The sequence below is a fragment of the Melitaea cinxia genome, chromosome 9, assembly GCF_905220565.1.
Source record: "Melitaea cinxia chromosome 9, ilMelCinx1.1, whole genome shotgun sequence".
NCBI classification, from domain to species: Eukaryota; Metazoa; Arthropoda; class Insecta; order Lepidoptera; family Nymphalidae; genus Melitaea; species Melitaea cinxia.
In genome coordinates this window covers 5,406,271-5,424,116 of record NC_059402.1, presented here as the reverse complement: position 1 = coordinate 5,424,116, position 17,846 = coordinate 5,406,271, and the positions used below count along the sequence as shown (strand labels likewise).

At 33.1% G+C, this 17,846-nt stretch overlaps 2 protein-coding genes across 2 annotated transcripts in view; both read right to left on the bottom strand.

Moving 5' to 3' along the window:
• The window catches only part of LOC123656466 (glutathione hydrolase 1 proenzyme-like), a 35,936-nt gene that overhangs the window by 14,137 nt on the left and 3,953 nt on the right, over positions 1–17,846 (bottom strand). The window contains exons 3-4 of the mRNA XM_045592145.1: positions 6,680–6,900; positions 1,553–1,742 (exon numbers count right to left, since the gene is read on the bottom strand). Coding sequence (XP_045448101.1) covers positions 1,553–1,742; positions 6,680–6,900 — 411 coding nt within the window. The remainder of the gene's footprint in view (positions 1–1,552; positions 1,743–6,679; positions 6,901–17,846) is intronic.
• On the bottom strand, positions 15,218–16,552 carry LOC123656467 (nuclear protein 1). The gene has a single exon (XM_045592146.1). The coding sequence runs from the start codon at positions 16,350–16,352 to the stop codon at positions 16,152–16,154; it is 201 nt and encodes a 66-aa protein (XP_045448102.1). The 5' UTR covers positions 16,353–16,552; the 3' UTR covers positions 15,218–16,151.

Below are 17,846 nucleotides of genomic sequence, written 5' to 3'. Positions count from 1 at the left end.
ATAAATGCGAAAGTTCTTGAGGGCTGATGGATGTTTGTTACTGTATCACGCAAAAACTACCGGATTTATTGTAATGCAACTCGGTTCATAAATAGCCAGAGGTCCAGAATTACATATATGCTACATATATCCAGAGGCAATGACCACTCTGATGTAGAAGTGCGTCTGCCATGTACGCGCCTAAACACGGGCGGTCAATATGAATACAGCGTTCTAATTTACTGCAGTTTAATTGGGCAAGGGCCGAAACGTGGTGAAACTAAGTCATAGCGATGACTCACTAATTTTTTTCACTCGAATAGACAATAACTTCAAAGAGATATTCTGTCAAATAATATTATCTATGTCTACAAACTACATTTGCAGCATAGTGGATAAAGCTACTTGGCAGAAGTTCCTAATTTAACGTCGAATTATTTCATTAATAAATTAATTCACAATACGAGTAAACTCGTAATAATAAGTTTGTAAATATGAATAATGACCATGTGATATATTTGTTAAATATTCAATCACAACGCAAGGATGTGGTCAACTTTTTCCTGTTTCTGTTTTATTTCCTGATGTCTGTCAGACGGTTTGTATTTCTTTACGAACTAGATTTTATTTAATTGAGTATTTAGATTGAATATGTGTAAAATAATATACAAATTATTATTAAACAAACTCAACAAACTATTAAATAACATTATGTGCATAAAAAAAATAATTATTATTTACAAAACTATTGTTTACAAATTATAATAAAGAAGTGTCTTTTAAATTATCTATGGTATGAATTAATCTTAAATTTATCCTTCTTAATAATATATTATAGGTTTATATATCCTATATATATTAGGGTTTTGTTCTAGAAATTAGCGTTAGATTTTGGTTGTTTCGTTTTTATGCGTTAAATTATATATAGCCTTTGTCACTCACAATCAGTGATAACAAAAGTTTTTGACTGTATAAAATAAATAATTGTGTTTGTTCTTCAACTTCAATTACATCGACAAGTAATATAACGTAAGTAGACGAAAAAAATTAACAAACGCACAAATCGTCACTACGATTTTCAAGCCCTCGATTTCTCTAGGATTCCATTATCAGATCCTGGTTTCCTTATCATGGTACCGCACTTGGGATGTCTCCTTTCCAACAAATAAGAATTATCAAAATCGGTTCATAAACGACGAAGTTATCCGGACCGAACATACATAAAAAAATATACGGTTGAATTGTGTAACCTCCTCCTTTTTTGAAGTCGGTTAAAAAACCAAAGTCAAGCGTGCATAAAAAAGTTTAACTTTTTTACTAGAGAGAGATATAAGTTAGTTGGAGCAAAAGAAGATTTACTTCAGTCGTATGATCTAAGGCACACTCGTTTTTTCCCTCTTCAATAAAATTTATTTATTATTTATAGAGTATAGATACCCCAGCCCATCCCCCAAATGGAAATATTAACCTAGGATCTTAGCTCTACGATACTACTTTTATTAATAAGGCCTTGGTTAAACAGGTGTTACATTTTTGTGACAATAAGTAGATGCTCTATAATCGTTATACTAACCTTAAATGTGGATCATTCTTGGTGAATGGCGCGCTTTCTAGTCCCTCATGCAAAACCTTCGACATTGTGAATCCATATTTGCAGAAGTTAAGGGAAGGTTTTAAGAGTTCGTCCCAAGGAAGCTTGCCCCATCGCTTGTGAGCTGCCCACATGCCTCGAAGCTCGCCTGGGACGGCGACTGCTAAGCCCCCTGATAATTTGATAAGGTTTTATAATTGTGATCTATATAACTTAGGTTCGAGGTTATAGGTTCAGTGGTGAACACCAACAATCAACTAGTCAGCATTGAAATGTTTTTCTTGCAATAAATAAGAACCAGGGTATTATTGCAAAAAACATTTTTTTTTGCAATAATACTCTGCCACAAAAAAAAACCAGCAACAAAAAAATGTTTTTGCTGCTTTATCATAGTTATTACCAATATACTAACATTATTTCAGTGAGTTTAAGCAAAGTAAGACTATTTTGATTTTTGTTGTGTTAATGGACTGGACGATATTTGTAGTATTATCCGCGTCGGGAGCAGGTATTTGTGTTTCCTTATAAGACCCTTGTCTAGGCTCTCACTGGATTCCAGCGGAAGTTGCCGGATCTCCTACTGGGCGCGTCCCCTAGGTGGCGGATGGGGGAATGCCATTCGCCTGGTTCCAGCGCGTGGTAGGACCCCCTTGGACCAAAAACCGGCGGTATGGTGCGAAAGCGCAATGTGCCGGCCGGGTTGCGCTGGCTACCTGGAGCTTTGCTCGGTTGCTGGTGCAATCCGGCAGACCCGATGTGTGAAGGCCGGGCCATGCTGGCTCCCTGGAGCTTTTAGCTCGGTTGTCGGTGCAGTCCGGCGGACCCGTGGGGTGCCGCCCCTCTCTGGGTGCCGGGGCCCGGATGATTTCATTCGGGCCGGCCGCCGGGGCAAGGTGGTGCTAGCTAGATGCTAGTGCGACCCCATCTCACCCCACTTAGGCGGAGGTCTGCTCACACGTGAATGGTTTTTATTCAGTAAGATTCTGACTTCCTTCCGGAACCCCCTCGCCGAGGGTGTCCATGAGGATTTTCCCCAGGTTAAAAAAAAATGCTCTCACCGGATGTTAAGTGATTACCGTAGCTTATAGACTTCTGCAAGACCAGAAGCATCGCAAGGGCGTTGCCAACCCTACTCCCATTACCTCAGGAGCTCGGGTCACCTCACTCACCACGGGAACACAACACTGCTTGAGAGCAGTATTATTCACCTGTGATCTTCTGTAAGGTACTGTTCCAGTCGGGCTGCTCCATATTTTGAGCAGGAAATTTTCTACTGTTCCCTACCTCAGTTGATAGTATATTAATAGAGACAAAGTAATCATAAAGTAAGAGAACAGCTAACAAAATGTAGTCTATGTATTTAAATGCTAAGGTAAAATAAGAAATTTGCTTGACTGGGTAAGAAAGGGTTTTCGTGTGTGTGTGTGTGTGTGTGTGTGTGTGTGTGTGTGTGTGTGTGTGTGTGTGTGTGTGTGTGTGTATGTGTGTAGGCGTGTGTGTTTATGTGTGTGTTTTTGTGAGAATCGATACCATTTTTCAATATTTTTAGGTTTCGGATTCTCGTCCATTAATAATTACTTACATATATTACGAATTTATATTGTGGCTCCGTATAATTTAAATTAATTTTTTATTATTGTTACTAATAAGTAGACATTTTTTCGTTTCGTATCACGAATATCACATCAGAGAAACACTGTAAGAACCAGATTGAGTGAAAGCTTTGGGAGAAATTTCGCACGAAAGTAATGCGAATTCGTACACCCAGTTTAGCTTTAAGCTTTATTGAAAGTTCAATAAAAGTTTTAATGATAATCCGAATTTATTAGACTAATAATGTAATGAGAAATATTTGTGACTTTTACTTTATTTTACAATGAGTAATACATTCCAGTCATTACAAATCGTGATTCATGAAAAATTTTATTACTAATGATTGAAAAAAAAAGAGATACTAAACTTTTCATTGTTTCCTAAAACTAGGCATATAATGTTGGATACATTTTTTAATATAATCTAATAAATTATCCTTATTAAAAAAAAAAAAAAAAAATATCTTAAACATACACACACGGTCGTCTGTTCTATGGTAAGCAACTTAATGCTTTTGTTATTGGTAGCAGCCGACTGATATAGCAAAATACACATAATAATACTTATCATAAATATAAATACACAACCCACGGAGCAGATAGCAGGGCCACCACAAACTGCACTAACGGGCTAGTTAGTAATATTTTCTGATTTAGATTATCCGGGTTATTTTGTAAGCATCACAGTCAATCCATTAAAAAATAATCGGCACGGGAGTATACAGGAGGATATAGCCATATATACTGTTAAAAGAAGGACTTGGCGATTTTCATTTTAAATCTCCCGATATAGCGACGACGTTGCAGATGCCATGGTCACGGGCTCGTGATATCGAGGGTTTAAAAATGACATTCGCTTTATTTCCTGTACAAATAAAAGTTCCAGTGTGTTAGCTTTGTGACATTATGTAGTATGTAGGATGAATAAAGTTACTAAATATTTAATGAAGTATTGTTCTCTAGCTAGTTATCTAGAATTAAACTTTTTACAATAGCAATTTCATTCAAAAATATCTGCTTACAATTAATGTATAAAACACGCGAAGATAAATCTAAAGGTCTCATTTCTGTCGTTGCTTTAATTACTCAACCTGTATTGCGGTCGTTGAACTAAATTTTAGTGGAATAAGCATTGTTTCACAATGTTTATGTTACGAACAATAACAATATTTGAACAAATGCATTATCACACAATATCATTGTAATTTGATGATAAATATCAAGTTTAAAACATTGATATAATTTATTATACGTTTTGCTATCAATTGATAATTTTAGGTACATTATTATATGACTTAACCTAATTTTTTAGCTTCACTCGATTTACCTTAACGACGACACAAAAAAAAAACCTGTAATTCATTATCGCTGCGGGATCGACAACTTCTAGAGTATTGTTAAAATCAAATAATATATGTAATATAAATGCCCTTTTTGCACTTTCGTTAAAAAGTGAATTCTATTTATAATTCAATTTTAAGATATAAATATTTTTAAAAATATAAATAACTTTTCTTTTTAACTCTTTTAATAATAAGTTTTTGATAATTTGCATAGTTATTTCCATTTGTTCTTTTGAGTTATAAAATAATCGTTCTAATTTTTATTTAACGTTTCTTAATCTTCTTATCAATGAATCATAAAAACGATAATCACGTTTCAAATGAAACGATCGTGTGTAATAAATGTTTCTGTTATTTGACATTGTGTATCTTTCATAGTTATAAAATGATGAAAAATTCCATTCGGAAATAGGAAAAGCCAGCTAATAATAAGTAGGAATCAGAGTTGATTGAGATCAGATTTAATACAAGTTCATTTTCATATGTGATAAAATTGAAGATTTTTTTTGTTTTGTTTTTCTGCTGCTACAATAGCCACAGAAATAAATTTTAAATAAACACTATCTGACCCCGCAAACGTTGTTTTGCCATATATGTTATTAACCCCCTTATTCCCCCCCTTATAAATTAGGGGGATGAAAAATAGCTGTTATTCGATTCTCAGATCTACCCAATATGCACACAAAATTTCATGAGAATCGGTCAAGCAGTTTCGGAGGAGTTTAACTACAAACACCGCGACACGAGAATTGTATGTATTAGATTTTAAATCTCTAAATATTACTCACTCACTTCAGCCTATCACAGTCCACTGCTGGACATAGGCCTCCCCAAATATTACTGATCCAAAATTTAGTACGTCTGTTTGTCTACATTTAGGCTACATATCACGCAAAGCTAATGAATAAACTTAAATTAAATGATAATAAATCCAACTGATAAAAGTGAATGAGACTTTTTTACCATTGAATTCTACTTAATTTGTAGAATATTTCTATTCACTACACGTGAATCTTAAAATTGAAGTTTATTTTTGACGTGAAACGGGGCTTAATAGCCTTTTTTATCTCTTATTTTAAAGTTTAGTAGTAACTTATGTGCAGGATAAACTTTGACCACAGCTGGTTGTATCTTAATAAATAACTTGTGTTCCTATTTAATCAGACCCTTAATAAAACAGTAACACAAAATATAAGATACAACTAATTTTGACATAAATATTTGAATTATTGACTGTACTCATACACAGTATTTCACATTTTTTTTTCCGTACGTTAGGCAGTAGAAGATAAATATACTTTCAAATCGACTTGTTCTAATTTTCTGAATTATTTAAAAACGTGAGCTACATTCTTTGAACTATAAAAGATAAATGCGATAAAAATGTTGTAAAAATTGTTTAATCTCGTACTTAATATATGTACTAATTTTAAACCAACATACAAAGTAATCAAAATAAATAAGTTTTTAATACACTGTATTATTTTTTGCGTCTCTATTTGGAAATATGACATCAAAGGCATATAAAAGAATAAATATATAATTGTGTTTGCTCGGAAACGAAAAAACCTATTTCAATTTTCATCGACAAGTAGGTGATATTATACAACGTGGGTAGTCGAATATGTACTCAATTAAATACGCATTATTATGAATAACTCAAAAACTATTCGATCTCGATCAAATTTAAATAAGGCCTTAAGACAAGTTGTAGCTTTTGAATAAAAGAGAATTACTAAAATCGGTCCACCCAATAAAAAAATATGACGTAAAACGCATAAAAATACAGTCGATTTGAGAATCCCACCCATTTTTAAAATTGGTTAAAAGATTAAGATGTACATTTTCTATCATCTGTTCATTTAAATTGATTTCTTACAATAGATCGAAGATAGCGCGAATCATTTTGCCAATGTCACGTAGATTACAGGAAATACAAAGATTAATGTTCGGGAGTTTTTGTAAAAAATTGTAAAACGAATTAAATTTGAACGTTGAACAGTTTATTCATTCTAAGGCATTCATAGCGCGGTTTGTCTACTTGATAAAATAAAAAAAACTATTTGAATTTTAAATCAATTTAGTGAGCATAGTTATAGGACAAAAGCCTATATACTAATTCAGTGATTCATAGAAAGGATTAAAATCAAAATGTTTTGGATATCGAATCCGACCTTTAGAAGCTTTGGCGGAGTTTCCGTTGAACATATCGCGGGAAGCAGCTTCTGGGGCTTTCTCCCTCGCGATCACAGTGTAGGCTTTTTCTTCTTCCTTGATATACACTGTCATGAAGAATCCTCCCCCCAGACCCATGCTCTGCATGTTAAAGATTCCGTTGCAGAACATCGCAGCAATAGTTGCATCAACGGCAGATCCATTGATTGAAAGAATGTACCTGAAAATAAACCATTATTATTCGCCTTTAAATAATATTTTTAATTGTATAAAGAGAGTCCATGAGATTCGTTTAATTTATAGTTTTCATTGATGATTTTATTCAAAAACCTACAAAACTGTTGAACATTTATCAACGTACACGGGATTCTAATTTTAAGATTCGATATTTTAAGTAACACTATCAAAAGTAACCGTATTACCTTAAAAAATCAATTATCAACTGATTAGTTACGTCAAATGATATTTATATAAAATACATTTCTATTGAACGCGTGGGTAAGTAATCGTCAATAGCAACATGGCTGTATATACGTGGATAATACCTATATACTACATAGGTACAAATCTATACCACTGTTTACTACATATATAAGTACTAGTTTAGTTACAATTTAACCTAAATAGAGATAATTCTAAGTGATAATTATATTAAGCGATATTTATAATTAAACACAGACCTTTTTATTTCTGTATTATTGTCAGTTACTTCCAAACAATCTATAAAAATTACTATCTTGTTCAACATCAAAACATAATTATGTCCTTCATAATTCATATTTTTGTTAGTAGAAACGCGTAGGTGTTTATTGAAAACAAGTTAGGTGCTGTATTCATTACTTATCCCATGAGGTATTCACATAAAGGTATAGGAAATATTAGCAAAAAAAAACAGTAGTATTTTGAAGCTCAAGGATCACGTGTTTGCACTCACGTTGTACATCATGTGAGATTTCAATCGTGTTCCATTAAACATATTTATTTTACATACGTCGCTTCAAATATGTTGATTTAAGTATTTTGAAAGTGTTGTCTTTTCCTTCTATTTTATGAAACTCAATTCATTAATTCATTTGGATTTATGGATTTCATAAGTGACAAAATGTCACAGATCATTTCAATGTCATGTAGAATGGAAAGATAATTGTGTTTTTTCTCAAACAAAAAAAAAATCTAGACTATGGGCAAAACACATGAGTTCATGCCATTTTTGGCACGAATTTGTGGAGGCCCATGTCCAGCAGTGGACTGTGACAAATTTAAATAGCACCATGGAACATGCACCTTGGAGCAAAACAGTTTTCGGTACACCCAGTAAAACATATGCCACATTGTTTCATATCGCCACTCTTATGTGTTGTATCCTGATCTTCAAGGACAAGATATTTAATGCAAATTTATACGACAAAGTAATAAATTTTCAAAAGAGACTGAAAGCTATCAAGATAAACGTGTTCTCTCGACTCGACGCTGCTATAAATAAAATGTTACTAATAAATTGTATGTAAATATACATGTTTACATAAATGAAAACTGTGTTCCATATGTTATTTTAGGATATCATTTTCGAAACTAATCAAGTCCATTTATACTGATTATCAAAGACAATAAATTTATATCAGTTAAAAATGCATACGAGTCATACGACTGAACATTTGTCATTAGTCATAAATAAATTACAAGTATATCCTTCTTGGCATCGTCAGTTAAATATCAGAAGCATTTTATTTTGATGACTAAAGCACGCTAGTTAAATATTGAGTTATGAAATTGAAATGTGTAGGTATATTTTGACTAACCCATTGGTGCAGTTTATAGTGACGCTGCTTTCTGCTCCGAGGGTTGTGGGTTCGATTCCCACCCCGAGTCTGGGTGTAATATAAATATTTATTTATATATTTATATACGTATTATTTATAAGTATGTTTATCGAAAAAAAATATGTAGCTATACCAGTCGGCTGTTACCCAACCATTACCTATAACGCAGTAAGTTGCTTACTTTAGGAACAGACGACCGTGTGTGTATTGTGTAGATATTTATTAATTTATTATTTATATCATATGTTAAATATGTCAGCAGTATTTGTTATTCGATGTATAAATATTTATATTATTAAGTAACATAGCTGACCCGACGGACGTTCTGTCTTACGAATTGTCAATCGTGAAATCTGAAATTTTACAATGTTCTGCACATTTTTTTAACTATTTCATTCCATAAGAACCTTCTTAAAAGCCTGCTAGAATTCATCCAGCCGTTCTCGAGTTTGTGCTTTCGAGTTTTGCGAATTATTTTTATATATAAGTATGGATAGTAGACTCCGTGACCGATTCATTCGTCTGTTGCTAGTAGGCAGTGAGATACTTACCAACCCTATTAGTTAAAATAAGTTAAAAATTGCAACTATATGATTGGTATCCACTATTACCTTTTCCTTTGGCTTCCATTGGCTTTTCCTCCTTAATTAGTATGATTTTAAGCTAGGGAATCGTTGCGCCAATTCTAGAGTAATTTCACATACCATCGTGGGTTGCAAAATTAGTGAAGTTTATACAAGAAATAATTATTGAGCACATTTTTAATTTAAAAAAAATATGTACCTACTAACTACTTAAAATAATCTAATTTATAAATAATTAAATTGGTCAAATTCAAAATGATAAAAATATTTCATAAAAAGTTTTTAATAAAAGCCATAAAATTACTAACATTAACATTGTTAGCTCGGCTTTCAGTTTAATCCAAAGGAACAAAAAAAAAAAAAAAAAGATAAGGCAGCAACAATCTAAAGATTTGTCTTTTTTATAACAATAAAAACTCTTAATTTTAGATAACACCTTCATAAAACTAAGTTCTCAAAACGAATACAATTTCTTAGTGTTATTTAAATATGTAAATTAGGCAATGAAGTATTATTTTAAAATATTGATAAATTTATGATAATGTAAAGTTATTATGAATCGAAACTAAATATTTAAAATCATACCAACCTACTTCATAGATAAAACATTAAAAAAACAGTATTATTGTTTCAATATTAACGATATCATTGACGTACATATTTCTTATGTTTGTAAATAATAATCGATAAATCGTATCATGAACCATACAGTCTGTAAGAAATATATCCCCTTATCTTTACTGCAATTGTCATGCAGTATTGACTGCATTATGCAAAGAAAATACTTATTACAACTCCGCTCCGGTAACATTCCACTTAATAAGTTTGCTTACTTGAAGAAAAAGGTACCATCTCCGTTGTGTATCACGCTTCAGCCTGTAATATCCCACTACTGGTCATAGGCCTCTTTCCCCATGTAGGAGAAGGATCAGAGCTAAATCCACCACGCTGCTCCAATGCGGGTTGGCGGATATATTCCCTACTATAAGTAACGATCGCTATCAGGTGTACATGATAACAACCAGGACCGACGGCTTAACGTGCTCTCCGAGGCACGGTGGGGAGACCCACAAGGACTGCACAAACACCCAGACCACGGCAAACACCTGTATGGCCAATAAAAACGTTTGTCATGAGCGGGGATCGAACCTGCAACCGCCAGCGCAACAGGTACAATCCATGGCTGTAACCGTTGCGCCAACGCGACGTCGCATCTCCGTTGTGTACTGAATGTGATATCATGGAAGATGCAGTTCGCATTATTTTGGAATGTGTCCGAAATTATAATAAATAACATAAAATTTTAAAACTTGGAGATTGCAATTCAGTTATGGCGTATCGTCTTTAAAATTTGGGTAAACTATTATACAAGATTGTACACCTTGGTATGCGACGACGACTTCAATCACTTTCTTTTATGTGGCGTAGTCTTTGTCGACTCATTAATAAAAAAATAAAAAAAAAAACTTTCGCATAAGTAACTAAAACTATTGTTTTAATTATACGCTGCACACTTTACTTGAGAATTGCAACCTTTTTGTTATATTTTAATTAAAATGAAATGTAGGAGTATATATTTACAATTATTTATACACTTTATTATAGCAATATTTATATATCGATTTGTTTATTTATGAATGAAATTGTTGCCAATTTTAAAGGATTGATGAAGTATAAAGTACCTAAGAATTTTTTTCTTAATACACCTGTCAGAAAAAGTAAAAAAAAAGAACAATTGGCTAGTCTAATTAAAATTATTTGAAACCTATCTTTTATCTAAGTTCAAAAATAAAAGGTTAAAAAGTCCTAAGTATGTTATATTACCAAAAGTGCTAGCAATTTGTAAGTAATAAATAAAAAAATGGGTATGTAAATAATAAGGAAAAAAAAATCATTGATATATTGATTTAAAATAAATTAAAAACTGGCAACGTTTGTTATTATTTTTACAGAATAAAAACTACTTTCATGATATTAGGCATATTAAGGAGTCTATAATATTTTTCGATACTAATAAAAAAAATAATAATAATAATAATAGCATTCATCATTACAGCCTATACAGTCCACTGCTGGACATAGGCCTCCACAAGTTTACGCCAAAAATAACGTGAACTCATGTGTGTTGCCCATAGTCACCACGCTGGGCAGGCGGGTTGGTGACCGCAGTACTGGCTTTGTCGCACCGAAGACGCTGCTGCCCGTCTTCGGCCTGTGTATTTCAAAGCCAGCAGTAATAATAGCATTAAAACATTCCAAACATAAAAATATTTTGACCAAAGATTCCTAAGACATTTTTACGCATGAATATTGTTTCATAAGTACTGGCACGGTACCAAGCTATTTCATTTACTGACATCAGACAGTACCTAATTTAAACGAATTGCTACCCACTAGTAAGTAAATGTTCACATATCGGTTCACACCTCACGGATGATGTATTTTATTTTTGTCTTGCAAAATAAATTAGGTAACAATCTAATATACCCTTCAGTTCTATGAGTCACCTTGTCATGACTTGTAGCCTATGTATGCCTTGTATCACCTTATAATAAGGCTGTTTAATGTAAAATAAAATCTTTAATCTGGTCACGTACATAGATTACGAAATACTCTTTAATTATATTAAGCGAATATACAGCGAAATACATACGTCACAAATCTTTATAACTTATAAAATATACGACGGGAAGCGCATTTTTGCGTAGAAAAAACGTGACGAAAAACGAATCTCGCGCTCAGAGCGACGTGTCAGTTATGTCACCAAAAACGCCAAAATTGCAGAAAATCCAATTTTCTAAATTTTCTTTTCACAATAAAGTACCTCCCTCCGCCTATAAATGACAATTAATCTTACTAACACTTTAGACTTACTGTCATCAAAAAATTTCAAGAATGGTCGTTATGAAAAAGTAAAAAACCTTCTTGTTTGCAAACCCGGCTGGAAAAACAGCTGAAAATTCCAAATAAAAAACAATGATTTGTATGCGAAATTATTGTAAACTATTGTGTGTTTGAAACGGGGATTCCAAAATTTTCATACATATTTCACACAAAGTTGTATGAATTTTCAGCAGGAAATGTAAGATCGAAAAATTATTATTTATATTTTATCAATATGTAATTCGTATTTAAATATAATTTCCAAAAAACATGATCTACTTTTTAAAAAAATACCGAGATAAGCTCGGCCACCCAGGTACTTTATTTTATTTACGACCCCTGTAAAACATGAAATTATTAAATGAATGCTCTATTTATAATTTTATGAGAATAAAACAGCTTACTTGACCTTTAATTGACCAAATATAATCACAAAATTTCAAACAACATGAAATACAAAAATATATTGAACTACCTACATTTTACTACGTAGGCATAACTAAGAAGTACTAAGTAGACACGCGGGGCTTCTCTTCTCTGCGCAGACGTCACAGCAATAGGATAGGTCGATAAGCTAGGAAGCTAGTAGAAATTTCAAGTTACTAGTGTAAATAGTAGAAAAAATATATCAATAACTAAAATAAAAATAGGTAAAAAAACTTTTTAAGTTAAACGGTTTTATGTTAAACATACATTGCAATGTTTAAGATAAATGTACTAAAAACCAAAAAATAATAAAATAGATACAGTCGTGGGAATTATAAACATATGCATAGACTAGACTAAAATAAAACCGTGGGGCACGTCAATTGTCTACAATCGTTGATTAAAATGTTTGTTTTGTAATGTTACACTATAATTAGGCAGTTGTTCAACCGACAACGATGGACGTGTGATAAGTAGGGCTAGAATGTGGAAACAAGCTAGCAAGCTCGATTATAAGCGAGTTTTAGGGTTTCATAGTGGTGAGCGAGTAGTACTTTTATCATATGTTTTGTCGATTAAAGACAAACTACGAGCAGTGAAACGATTCCTCGCCAGCCAGCAGTGTGAATGTCCAACGATAAACTAGTTGAAACATCTCTTTTATTTACATGGAGTGTATAACTATTGGAATTTCCATGAGCAAGAAAATAGTAAGTAATTTTCTCACCGTCTGCGGACCAACTGCCTATTTTAACGACGAATTAAACGATTCTTCTATCGCACATTAAGTCGATAATTTGTAGACAATTGACGTGCCCCACGGTTTTATTTTAGTCTAGTCTATGCATATGTTTATAATTCCCACGACTGTATCTATTTTATTATTTTTTGGTTTTTAGTACATTTATCTTAAACATTGCAATGTATGTTTAACATAAAACCGTTTAACTTAAAAAGTTTTTTTACCTATTTTTATTTTCTAGTTTTTAGTTTTTATTTCGCATTCTGTTTAATTCATTTAGTGCTTCATTATTGCAAGGCCCATCTTAAATATTGAGGTTGTATAGTGCACTGTATTCTTCTTGTCAAGCCCTTTTATTTGATACCCATATTGGTGGGATTGATAAAAAATTGTTATCAGACATTTGGTAGCGGCGGCCAGCTTAGATTTCAATTTTGCATAGTAAATTGTATTCTACTTGTTGAGACCTTTCATTTGATACCCATGTTGATGGGATTGATAAAATCTAAGTTATCCGCCATTTTGTAGAGGCCGCCATCTTGGATTTTAATTTTATATAGTACATTGATTATACTGGTTGAGCACTTTCATTTGATACCCATATTGATGGGATCGATAAAACCTACCTTATCCGCCATTTTGTAGTGGCCGCCATCTTGTATTTCAATTTTTTATAGTATATTGTATTCTGCTTGTTGAGCCCTTTCATTTGATACCCATATTGATGGAATCGATAAAACCTACGTTATCCGCCATTTTGTAGCGGCCGCCATCTTGGATTTCAATTTTTTATAGTATATTGTATTCTGCTTGTTGAGCCCTTTCATTTGATACCCATATTGATGGGATTAATAAAACATAAATTATCCGCCATTTTGTAGCGGCGGCCATCTTGAATTTATAATGATAATGAATAAACATAATTGTATTGTCACCAAAATCCAAAGTGTATACAAAATTTCAGATTAATCGGTTGACAGGAAGAGGGTGAAATTTGAATTACTAAATTTGACCCAAGAATAAATAAAGAAAAAATAAAAAAACAAACGGGGTGAGCTAAATAAAACCGTTTAAAAATCAACTGGTGTCGCGAAGACACCGCGGACCTAATTAGTTTAAAAATCAGACTGTCAGAATAGAGGCAGAGAGCCCCCATAACCACGAGCAAAGAGCCTCATACAGATCACTCTTTAATCCTATAATGGTAAAAATAAATTATAAATAATAGGGTAGTTTTTCAGAAATGATAAAGATACATAAATAATATTTCCTACAATACTCAAATATATAAAAACATTAGATACTATTTAATATAAAAATTGCATTCGTGGCTATTTGTAAAATTTCTACTTTTAAAAAAATAAATAAAAAACCTAACTACTAAATTCCTTTCTTAACACGTTGAACGCCAGACCAAAAACCATGTTTAGTTCAGTGGGCCGCGACGGACACCATGTGACTGCCATTATATTGGGTCCAAGAGGCCGCGTCAGACACCATGTGTCCGCATGCCCTCGATCACTTCAGAAGCCTCTAGGGAGCCGACGGACAGTGTTTCGACTGTTTTTACTAAGGCAAGTGACCCGCGCGGCCTCACAGTGCAATAAGGCCACATAGCACAAAAAAAAAATCGAAAACACTTTGAATTTATAGGCTTTTCTCCAAAAATGTTATAGCTGGTATCTGCCACTTGAGATCTTGGAAAATAATGGGTAAATCACTGTTTCCGTCAGTTGCCCATTATTTTTGAGGTTTTCGCTGACAATATTTGGAGAAAAACACCTTAACAATTTTTTGACGATTCTCGATTTATTGGTGTGGCCCCCGGCGAAAGTATGCTGTCGGACATATGGTGTCCGTCATGGCATCCAACGTGTTAATTACTGAATTCATTATTTATAAGCAACGCAAAACATGATTGTGTAATTGGATAATGGTTACATAATTATAAATAATTATATTCCTATTAAATTGATTAAATCTTGAATCGATAAGTATTAATATAGGAATTAACAGTCTAATAATTATACTACAATTCTTTAAACTATTCACAATGAGCAATTAATAAGAAAACTAATCATGTGATTTGTTAGAAAAATTGTAATTCGCCTATTTTATGTTCACTATACTAATATAAGTCACTAATGATTTAACTCCCTTTTGCCATGGGAAATTAATATTTTGTACCAACAATGGTGCAAAAATTTCATTTTTCATATTTTTGACTTATCTCCTTTTACCTTTACACCACGTAAATTGTCAGTACTCCTACTTATTATAAATCGTAATAATTACTTTATTTATATAAAATTAAGTTTTAGTTAGTTCCTATATTAATGTTTCTGTAATAAAAAAGAAAACAAAACATTTACGGTAGCAGTATTAATTTAAGACGCAAAAGAACTGGCATATAGAATTGATAATACCTATTGAAGGTCGTCAGTGAGTCAGTCCGGTCTGCCTTACTCAAGGTTGTTTTTGTATATAAACAATATTTTTACATCGCCATTCGCACATAGCTTACAAATGATATGTATACAGCAAGCCAATAACCTCGTAACTGGCTTTCCGCTTTGTAAACAAATAATAATAAAATTCCATTCGTTAATTTTTTTAATTTATTTAGCTTAAATTATTACAGTTATACACGTACCACGAAACGATACAATAACATAACATAATCTATCTAGAAATTAGTAACACAGCGATTGTGAGCTTTACAACAAGCCCAGAGTAGAATTGAGATCAGTCATTGGAACGGTGTTGTTTAAAATAGATTCACCCCGGTTTACATCGGAGCGGCTTCGAAGCACGGCGGCTTCGCAAGCGCGATCTTCCATTATAGTGAGCGTAGTAGAAGCCCTGCGTCAGCAAAAACCACCTCGGCTGTTCCACTGATCCCAGTGACGAGCGACCCGTGCTTTCTTCGGGTATCCGCCATAATGTCCTCCGTTCGCTCGGCATTAAATCGACGTTCCGTTTACAAGCCATAGTCGTTTGTTATCTAGAAACCCATTTAATGCTTGTTCGCCTTCTTATTGTTCTCTGTATTGATCAACTTGGTAACGATCTTTCTCGAATGACCGGATGGATCGAAATGGTTGGTGTGTTCGTTTACTTCCTTTTTAGTACGCTGTTTGCCGCTGTGTCCGGAGAAAATGTGCTTGTCGTGGTCGAAATTGTAGTAATCGTACTCATCAAAGAAAGCCTCAGACATATTTATGACTAGTAATGCTTCACAAAGAAATACACTTAATTATCGAGGTGACGTTGTCACTTGAAATTTTGTTTTACGAATGTTTGACGAGACGCCTTGGAAGTCGCTTATATAGCCAGTGGCCAACACGTCAGTAACCGCATGCGCGTCGATAAAGTTCTCGAAACGTGATTGGTTAGAAAATGAGCAGCGACCCGATTATGAAGGATGTTGCTTATATATAAAATCGTTCAATGTGTGAGTAAGCCGGTTTGGGGTACCATAACAAAATTTTATAGAAACAACTACTTGCCGACTAAATTAATTTGTTTAATTATATTACCGATGTATATCAAATTAGCCTACATGTTATGGTCTGTACGCATTTCTATTAGTCACACTACACTGTCTTACTACATAGGAAATATATTTTTATTTTTTATACATAACGTAAAATAGCATTCTGGGGCCATATTTTAGTGTGGCATGGTTGGTTACATCTCACTATTGAATTTAAGACACAGATATAATAATTTACAGAAATATATTACGTACTTATAAATCGTATCTTTAAAAAGTATCTATCAGCTATTTTGTTAAATTCTAGTTTAGAATTATGATGATTTTATATATAGTATAGTAGAATAAACATGCATTGGCAACATTAGTTACTAACACAGTTAAACGGAGTTGATGTGTGTGTCTAAACACAACGATGTGTAACAAGTAACAACGGCTTTCAATAACATATCCAATTATAATATAGGTTAAAATAATAAAATCATCCTATTAACATTAAGGGCAAACTTGTATCGTTATATGTTGTATTTCATTTAAGATATGACGGTATAATTCTACAAAAGGATGCTTAAACTACATAAAAGTAGTGTTTGTAAATAACACTAACATAACCTTTGTCTATGTATGTAAAAAAGTTAAGAACACTCGTGTTAAGATTACGCCATTTTGCTTAACAGCGCCATCTATTTATGAGTAGCATTACTAAGTTAAATACTATTCAAACTGTAACAGGGACTATTTTATATTAATTCGTGAGTGGTGAAATAAATAAAACTTAATTTGACGTTAACCATCTCAAATGTAACAACCGCTCTGGTGCAGTGGTGCTTAGTAGTTGTTAAGACACCGACAGTTTTTTGGTTCAATTCCCGCTCTGGATTGATATTTGATGTGTACAAATATTTCTTTTCGATTTGAATGTCTGTCTTTGTGGGTCTCTTCTCTAGCACGGTAAGCCGTCGGTCCCGGTTGTTATCAGAAATACCTGATAGCGATGGTTACTAATAATATGGAACATATCCGTCAACCTGCAGTGGAGCAGCATGGTAGATAGCTACAACCCTTCTCCTGCATGGAAAAAGAGGCCTATACCCAGCAGCGGGATATTACAGGCTGAATGCGGTATCTTAAATGTAATATAAAAACTATTAGGTACTAAAATTTACGTTTCCATTAAAATTTACTTTAACATGAAAATTGTTTACCACATGTTTT

Coding starts and splice junctions, on each gene's coding strand:
- LOC123656467 (XM_045592146.1), bottom strand. CDS start 16,352: ATGTCTGAGGCTTTCTTTGATGAGTACGATTACTACAATTTCGACCAC.